Consider the following 9,220-nt stretch of genomic DNA (forward strand, 5'->3'; position numbering starts at 1 on the left):
ATATCCTGTAATAAGCAGCAAAAGGACAGAAAAGGGAAATAATTGCTGTTACAAACATAGCTGGACAAAACGGCTCTAAGCAAGAACAGGTTCATGTAGCCCACAGTTCCAGGTCTCAGCCCAGTACAACTGGAAGTCCCAGCAGCAGAAGCTGAGGGAGCCGAGCACATGAATCCATAATTAGCATCAGAGAACAGTGAATGTATGCAGGCTGGCGTGCAACGCATTCTCTCCACACCTAAAACAGTCCAGAATCCCCTGCGGAATGTGTGATGTCATCCGCCATGGGACGGTCTCCCCACCTCAGCCCGGAGACCCACCTCCCAAGAGATGCCGCATTGTCCAGCTGACAATTCCCAGCATCCAGCACCCACGTAACAGTCCACAACTATCTGTAACTCAAGTTCCAGGGGACTCAACATCTTACTCTGGCCTCCACAGGTACTAGGCACGCCCATGTACACATACATACAAGCGGCTAAGACATTCACACACATAAAATTAAAATAAATCTTTTTTAAAAAAATCAACGTGTGACTTCTCTGCCACCTACTTATGGATCGAGATGTGAGTTCTCAGATGTCCCTGCCGCTCCTGCTGTGATAAGCGACATCTTGTGTAAAGTACATCAATTTTTAATGAGTCTAGATTTATTTTTCAAGCTAATGCCCTGATTTTACCTCTTTTTTACTTGATATCTTAAATTTTCTATGGCCATTTCAAGTTGATCTCTATTAAAAGCAGACTTTTCCCCATATGCTCTTCATGTCGACCTGAGTACAAACAGGACCTCAGGACTTCTAAATGCCAACCTTAAGTCTCTATTTCTTGTTCTGAGCTGAGAATCCCACATGGAAATTTTCGTCACTGTTCCAAACCTCACAAAGTATCACACAGAAAAGAATGAGGCACTGTGTATTCAGCTCTCAAGCACTGTGTTCTTCAAAGCACTTAACAGCTTAAATCTACTTTTGATGATGGGGTTTGGTCCTCTGTGTAGCTCGAATTCACTATGTAGCAGATTTTTAGAAAACAAAACACAGATTACATCAGATTACAAGATCTGATTGGACCTAAGCATACAGTAAAAAATGGGTATTTTCTCCACACACTATCCTCATGAACACAAAACAGCAACTAAACAAAGCCAAACCAATTTCTTTGATTATGGTCATGAGCTCAGAATATGCCTTGAAGGGTAATTCCAATGGGCTTAATATATGAGCCCACTGACATACCCTTGGCCCCCAGTCCGGATGGGTAACATGGAGAAAGGTTTATCGTAGAAATAAAAGCCGGTCTAAGTTTTCTCAAGTCCTGAGAAAAAGCAGGGCAAGCTTGCTATAACAGCGAGTCATTTTTCCGATCCGAAAACAACCAGACTCCGTGGCTTCTGGCCTAGTCTCCTCTTCCTGGATTTCACCATTTAGAATGTAACGTCTTTGCCAGAACACCTTCTTTGAGGTTTAGTAGCAATTAAACTAAAGCACCATGTCAGGAAAGGAGTTGAGACTGGCTCCAGCGTTACTGTCCAACGCTCCGTGACTAACGTGGCAGAGGTCAGGAGTGAGAGGAGAGTGAGTGGAACCTGGGGCCCCGGGTAGACATTAGCTGCGCATGACCATGCGCTGGGAAAATAACCCCTTTTGCTCAAAACTCTACCATGACATTTCCTTTGGTTATAAATGTAGACAGTAAGCCACGGCAAAGTTAGCAACACCTATGACTGTCTCTTAGTCACTGTTCTGTTGCTGTGCAGAGACACCATGACCAAGGCAACCCTTATGAAAGACAGCATTTAACTGGGGACTTGTTTACAGTTTCAGAGGCTTAGTCCATGATGGTCATGGTGGGGAGCATAGCCATATGCATGGCACTGGAGCAGTAGCTGAGAGCTACATCCTGGTCCGCAGGCCCAGAGAGAGTGACACTGGGCCTGTCTTGGATTTTTGAAAACTCAAAGCCCCCCCACCAATAGTATGCTTTCTCCAACAAAGCCACACCTCCTATTCCTTCTAATCCCTGGTAACTAACATTCAAATATATGTACCTATGGGCACCATTCTTATTCAAAACACCACAGACTCTCACCAAGAGAAATGAGTGTCTTTATAGCATGGTATGGTGGCTACAATTCTCTTACAATATCCTTTAAACACATTCTCATTGGGGCTTAATTTTGAGCATTGTTTGATTGGATTAGTGAGTACCTAGATGAGTGAAGTGTGCCTCTGGGAATGTCTGTGACAGCATTTCCTGCAATGAACCATTAAGGAGAAGATTTCCCTATACCTTGGGTGGCATCATCCCATAGGCTACCAACCTGTTCTCAACCTGTGGGGCACAACCCCTTTAGGGGGTCACATATCAGATATTTGCATTATGATTCATAACAGCATAAAAATGACAGTTATGAAGTAGCAATGAAAATAATTTTATGGCTGGGGGAGTCACCACAACATGAAAAACTATTAAAGGGTCAAAGCTTCAGGAAGGCTGGGAACCACTGGACTAGAGAGAAAGAGGGAAAGGAAGATGGCTGTGGTGAGGACATCTTCTCTCTCTCTCTCTCTCTCTCTCTCTCTCTCTCTCTCTCTCTCTCTCTCTCTCTCTCTCTCTCTCTCCTGTGCAGTATGAGGTGAATAGCTCACAGCACGTGCTCCCACTGTGATGGTGGGCTGTGAAGCGGCAAAGTAGACCAAGACTTGGAGCCCCTGAAATTAGGGGTCATAATAAACACACCCTTCTCTAAGCTGTTAGTGCTATGTATTGTCACCATGATGAAAAGTCTAGTGGACTTTACATCAAAATTATGGCAATAGCTAACCTGCTAAAACTACATATGTGCTCAGCATGCAACACATATAGCAAACTACTAGCGCAGTCTCTTTAGCTCCGATAGAAACGGAGTTCAACACACAGAGTGTGGATTCTGCTGGATAGATGATGGTCAGAGAGCAAGCTTCTTAAAACCCTATCTGGGGTCTGCAGAGATGGGTCATTGGTTAAGAGCACTAGCTGCTCGTCCAGAGGATCTGAACTTCCTTCCTAGCATCGTGTTGGGCAACTCAAAACCACTTATAATTTCAGATCCAGGAGATTTGAAGTGTTCTTTTGGTCTCTGTAGGCACACACACACACAGAGCATTCATGCAAGTACATACATGCATGCATACATACATACACATATGACATGCATTCATGCAAGTACTTACACATACACACACATAAACACACAAACGTAAAAAGGTTTTAAAAAATCTTTAACCTCTGTACTCAGCTTACACTCTTCAGTCTTTTCTGGTCACCCACCACTGAGAGGCCTCTATTGGCTCTTATCCTAAACAACCCTGACTTCCTGTCTGCCTATAACTCCCTCTGTTCTTACTTCTGCATCCATTAGGAAACTCAGACCTCTTGGGTTTCACTTTCTACCTCCAAGGTAGTTTTTCAGAAAAAAAATATGATTTCTTCTATGGAAAATATATAAGAATTTGAATCCAGTTAATTTATGGAATTGACAAGACTTCCTTCTATAGCCCAGGCTGGTCTTGAACTAGGTTGCTCTCAAACTTACAGTATTCTTGCCTCAACTTTCCTAGAGCCAGGGATACAAGTGATCCTTCATTTGTTTGTTTGCTTGTTTGGGTAATTGTTGGTTAGTTAGTCAATGGTCTATTTTTAAGACAAGGTCTCACTATGTAGTCTTGCTTGGCCTGGAACTCACTATGTAAACCGGGCTGGTCTCGAACTCATAGAGATCTGTCTGTCTCTAAAGAGCAGGGGTTAAGGGTGTGTGCCAGCACATCCAATACTGCTTTTCATTCTTAAACGGAAGGCTGAGAATGAGACTGTGGCTCTTACAACAACGACAGACCTCTTGTTCTGAAATTACATGATTTTTTTTCCCTTTTTTTCTTGTATGCTGAATTTGGGGACACATCTTTCATCTTCTGATCAGCATCTACTAAAGCACCCCAAAATAATTTTAGGTTCCCTGATTCACTACCTTAGAAACTTAGCTTGAGACTTAGGAGAAAAACACAAAGCACTAAATGATGTTACAAATGTAACTTAAATCTAAGCTCAATAAATAAAAGACAGGCGGCCTGGATTCATCCAGCTCTTGAAGACAGCTTGGACAACTTTACCACAGAACAAAGTCAATACTGGTGTGTCATTTTGGTAGAAAGAACACTGGATCCAAGCTAATTACGTGACCTTGAACAAGCTACTTAACATCAGGACCTCAGGTTCCTGGGGGACATTCTCCTTTCCCTGATTAACTCCAAGGACTACTTAGAGGATAAAATGAGATCATGTACAAGAAAACACTTCTGAGAGGAGGGAAGACAAATAGCCCTCTGCAAGGGATAGGTATTATTTCAAAGTCCTGCTTGGGTCTGGGAAATATCAATCTTCTGCATGTTACCAGCCCACTAGTGAGGTAGCCTGTGGAGTTTTTCAAGAAGCCTGCAGCATCCAAGTTAGGCAGCTCATTGCTCAGGCTGAAGAGCCAGAGAGGGGAATTCTTGATCAGCATCTGCTTGTGATTAAGACTCAGAGGCGTGAGCCTGAACTTCGTGAGGGCAGCGCTAGCTACAGAATTCTTCATAGCAGCAGATCCCATCCTTTAAAGTGCGTATGAAAGGTAAACATGAAACTACTACTCTGCAGTTTCAAGACACAGAGAGGGGAGAGAGAAAGGAGAAGAAGAGAGAGAAACAACAGGCAGAAGCCAACATGAAGGAAAAGTCCCTACACAATAACCACCACATTAAGCTCACAAGAGCTTGCCTGTGCTCTGCTACTGCAAAACATAGCTGCAGAGTGAGCCTCCCTGGCTCCCACTCTTAACACACTCCTCCTTTAAAGTTCAAGTTCGGTCAGTTTGGATCCCTGGCAAAATATATATATATAACAATACATATATAACAAAATATATATATAACAATAAATCAGAACAAAAAAACTTTACCAAAATTCACTATTCGCTTGATCTGTGCCAAGGATCTGACCATAGGCAAAGTAAATGTGTTTGTTCTAACTGTGAAGTCATCTTAGACCTTGAGCACAGACTACAGGTCTGTGCCAGACTAAAGAACGGCAACCTGGAGGTGTCCAAGTGGGTTAGATGAGCAAGGAGTTCTGAGAAAGGCTGGAGAGGAGCTGCGATGAGACTGGGGGCGGGGGGGGGGGGTGTCTCCGTAGGCTGTTTCATGAGAATGTGCAATTACCATCGTACAGGGGGAGCTCAACTTGTCCTTGGAGTAAAACCCTTAGGGAGCATCTGTTTAAAAAAGGCAGCCGGGCTTGACACCGAAGGTAGGTCAGACTTTGCTAAGCAGTCTATAAATTTCATCTGAAGGTACATGGGTGAAAAAACATAATGTCCTGCACCAGGAGAAAAGCCTGTGTTTTATGGGGAACATTCAGAGGCTATCCAAAGAGTCAGCTATGGGAACAGGCTGGCTGAGTTAAGCTCCATCCTTCTAGACGCACGAGAATCAAATGTAGGGAGACCTGTGACTGTGTTCAAAGCCATGGAGTGAATGGCAAAAATAGAGGCAAAACTTTCTGTAAGATAGAGAGATTTAAGAACAACCTTGTACAAGAGTGCTGCTCCAGTCGGCAGAATGCTGGGCCTGTGCAACCAGCCTCTGGCCAAAGGAAAAGCTTCAGGCGTTTCTGTTTGGTTAGATGAGCGATTGCATTCCATTAGAAAATAACCACCTTGTAAAATAAATCACCACGAGCCATTCCACCCAGCTTCCAGGAACTAGCTCTTTGGGGAATCCAATAGGCTGAGAATATAAAGGCCGTGAGAAGGACTAAGTAAGGAACTCAGTTCTGGGTCCCAACTTTGCCAGGTCCACGCTATGGTGGGATTTCAGAGGGGACATTTATCTTATGGAAGCCTGCAAGGTATAAATGGGGAGCAAGAAAGATGATCTCTAGGGTCTCTTCCAGTTGTAGCAGAGTCTACTATTTCAGTTAAGCATTGAAAATAACTGAAGAGGTCTGGAAGGCTATACATCCCAGAGGGTCCCTCCAGGGAGGAGGATTTGGGCTGGGGCTTGCACAATTGGAAAGAAAACCATCAGAGAACATTTCCAGTAAGGAAAAATACAGAGGGAGAAGCAATTTTTTTAAATGAACCATTAAGCCAGGAAAAGTTCCAGTAAGATATAAAATAATAAAGTATAGAAGTTCAGATATCAAAAGGCTGCTTGTAGTTGGAGTCAATGAAGGGTTTTGGAGGAACCAGCGATGGTGATCTGGCTTCCTTACTTTTGCTCTTGCCCGCTTGGGCAGCGCAGGGCAGAGCCATGAGAAAGTATTCCATTCCATCTAAATCCTGACCCTTCAGGGACCCACCCTCCTTGCCCAGTGACAGAGGAGTGGAAGCGTGGCTTCCCAGAGATGCATCTCTTAACTCCCGGAGTAGTACATAATCTGGTTTTCTAGTCCTACATAAAGGAAGGCCCTGCACTCACTGTGCTGTTTTCCCTGGTGATTCCGGCGTTGCCGGTGCCACTTTCTGTTTCACCTTGGCTCTCCTCTGCCACCACCAGCTCCTACGGCTGCAGATTTGTCATCTGATGTAGTGGGGAGCTGCGGGCCTCTTCCCACAGCCTGGCTCAGGGCTGAACGGCTAGCTTATGCCCCAAAATAACGACACACAAACTGTATTCTTTTAAACACTGCTTGGCCCATTTCTATTCATGTGTGTAGCACCCCAAGGTGCGCTTACCGGGAAGATTCTAGCCTACATCCATCCTGGGTCGGAGCTTCATCGCATCTGCCAGGGAGAGGGGAGCATGGCATCTGTCTCTCAGAGGAGCTGCCCTGCATCTGAGCTCATTTCCTCTTCCTCCCAGCATTCTGTTCTGTTTACTCCACTGGCTTCAAGGTTGGCATTAATTACCAGCCTCCCACTGTGGTACCTGGTGGAGACCTGGCCAAGGTTCAGAGAGCTGTGTGCATGCTGAGCAACACCACCACCATCGCTGAGGCCTGGGCTTGCCTAGATCACAAGTCTGAGCTGATGCATGTCAAGTGTGCCTTTGTGCAATGGTATGTGGGTGAGGGCATGGAGGATGGGGAGTTTTCTGAGGTCCATGAAGACATGGGTGCCCTAGAGAAGGATTATGAGGAGGTTGGTGTGGATTCTGTTTAAGGAGAGGGTGAGGAAGAAGGAGAAGAATACTGATCTGTTCTTCTAGCCCCTGGATCATGTCAAACTCCCAGAACTTCAGCTTCACCATTGGCTGACAATCTTTGATGCTTCATGTTAACATCACTCTATGATCATGTGTTTTCCATGTGTCCCTGTATGGTTTATTTCCATGATGTCTCAAAGTAAAAGCTTTAAGAAAAAAAGAATAAAGTGTCAAGCATAGTCACACACAACTGTAATTCCAGTCGGAGAGGTGAGGCAGGAAAATGGGAATCTTGAGGCCCTCCTGGGTTACAAAGACCTTGTATTAGAACTAAATAAAGAAGTACAGAAACATGCAGACAAACTAAACAAGGAAATGTTCAGATTAACAAGATCAGCCAGGACCTGGGCAAGCAGCCGTGGTTTTGCTAAGTTGGAAGGATAAAGAGTGAAGATAAGCACAGGAATGTAAAACATCCTCTTGCTTCCCTGGTACGTGAGTGCTGATCTTAAATCAGTCCCTGCCAGACTTTAGTTCTTATCTTTTGGTTAAGGAATTACGATTACCCCACAAATATTATGTGGGTGCAGGAGCATGGTAATACAACCGAGTAAACTTTTATGACATCTTTCAGTTGGACAATTTTCACGCTACACACACACACACACACACACACACACGCACACACACACCACCCCCCACACCCCCAGCCCCAACACCCCACACACACCCCAACACCCCCTACACACACCCACACATACCTACACACACACCCACACACCCACACCCACCCTCCTGCACACACACCACACATACCACACACACGCACCCCACACGCACACCCCACACACCCCACATTTAAAACACAAAAAAATTCTTCACACCCCAACACCCCCCACCCACTCATACACCCACACACACACCCTCACTCCCCCCCACACCCCACACCCCCACACACACCTTCACTCCCCCCACACACACACACCACACACACCCCACACACCCACCCCCTAAACACACCCCACATTTAAAACACACACACAAAAATCTTAAAAACAAAATAAAAGACCTAGATAGAGAAGACTTCTGGACGTTTTGTTCTCAATAAAGGAAAAGGGCATAAAAGTAAGATTTCTGCTTGAGTATACTTTTTTCCTGATTTTTTTTTTGAGACAATATTTCTCTGTTAGCTCTAGCTGTCCTGGAACTTGTTGTACAGACCAGACTGGCCTCAAACTCAGAGATCCATGTGTCTCTGCCTCCCGAGTACTGGGGTTAAAGGTGTGCACAACCACCACCAGGTTGGGTCTACTTTTAAACCAACTGAAAATGGTTTAGTCTGGAGCTGTGACTTCGTGCTAGGACACTTGTCTACCGGGAAGAAGGTCCTGTGAGGAAGGAAAGTATAAAGGAGAGATTTATACATCTCTATACATATATGTTTCTGGTGCAAACACTGTCTCCAGTCAATGAAAATAAATTCACTGGGAACAGTACATCTCTACCGGAAGTGGGGGTGGCACCAAAAACACCGTTTTCCATGGTCTAACTGTTTGGAAAGAACCCAAGAAGCATGGAAAAGGATGGTAGAATAAGTAGAACAAAATGTCCACAAGGATAGCATGTCCATGACCTACTTGAGTTGACTATGCCCCTTTTATAATGTGATATCTCACTGCCCCAGAAGGGAGACAAGAATCAAGGTCAGCTTTCTGCCAATACCAGCTCTTTGCACTCACTTGCCAGACAAAGGGCAATGTGGTTTAGAAGCATTAACTCTGTAGCTTAGCACACGCAGGATTTACAAGTTCAAACAGTTCTGATAGCACTAAAGGCGAGATGCCACAAGTCACACGTGGCTGAACGCTGTCCTTCTCTGACTCGCTGTTCCTTTTCACAGAGACACCAAACCCACAGAAGCAGAAAGAAATGAGCGGGTTTTGTATAACCATGGCCTTTTCCTAGAGCTGAGTTATTTGTTCTCAGAAATTTAAACCACTTCATTTTGCCCAAATAGGCCACGAAGTTCACAGGTAGAGCGAGCCAGAGTCTGGTTT

The 9,220-nt window shown here is 44.7% G+C and overlaps 1 protein-coding gene across 1 annotated transcript; it reads left to right on the forward strand.

Moving 5' to 3' along the window:
* Window positions 1–265: 265 nt before the first annotated feature.
* LOC130866178 (tubulin alpha chain-like) lies at window positions 266–7,180 on the forward strand. Its single transcript, XM_057757409.1, has 2 exons — window positions 266–374; window positions 6,882–7,180. Exons 1-2 carry the CDS (start codon window positions 266–268, stop codon window positions 7,178–7,180), a joined length of 408 nt encoding a protein of 135 aa, XP_057613392.1.
* The last annotated feature ends 2,040 nt before the right edge of the window (window positions 7,181–9,220 follow it).

The sequence above is a fragment of the Chionomys nivalis genome, chromosome 25 (assembly GCF_950005125.1).
Source record: "Chionomys nivalis chromosome 25, mChiNiv1.1, whole genome shotgun sequence".
Classification (NCBI taxonomy): Eukaryota; Metazoa; Chordata; class Mammalia; order Rodentia; family Cricetidae; genus Chionomys; species Chionomys nivalis.

Excerpts from the sequence above, each read along its gene's own strand:
- LOC130866178 (XM_057757409.1), top strand. The coding sequence starts at position 266 with ATGTGTGATGTCATCCGCCATGGGACGGTCTCCCCACCTCAGCCCGGA. Across the intron at positions 375-6,881 it reads TCCCAGCATCCAGCACCCAC|CATTCTGTTCTGTTTACTCC; the intron begins GTAACAGTCCAC and ends TCTTCCTCCCAG.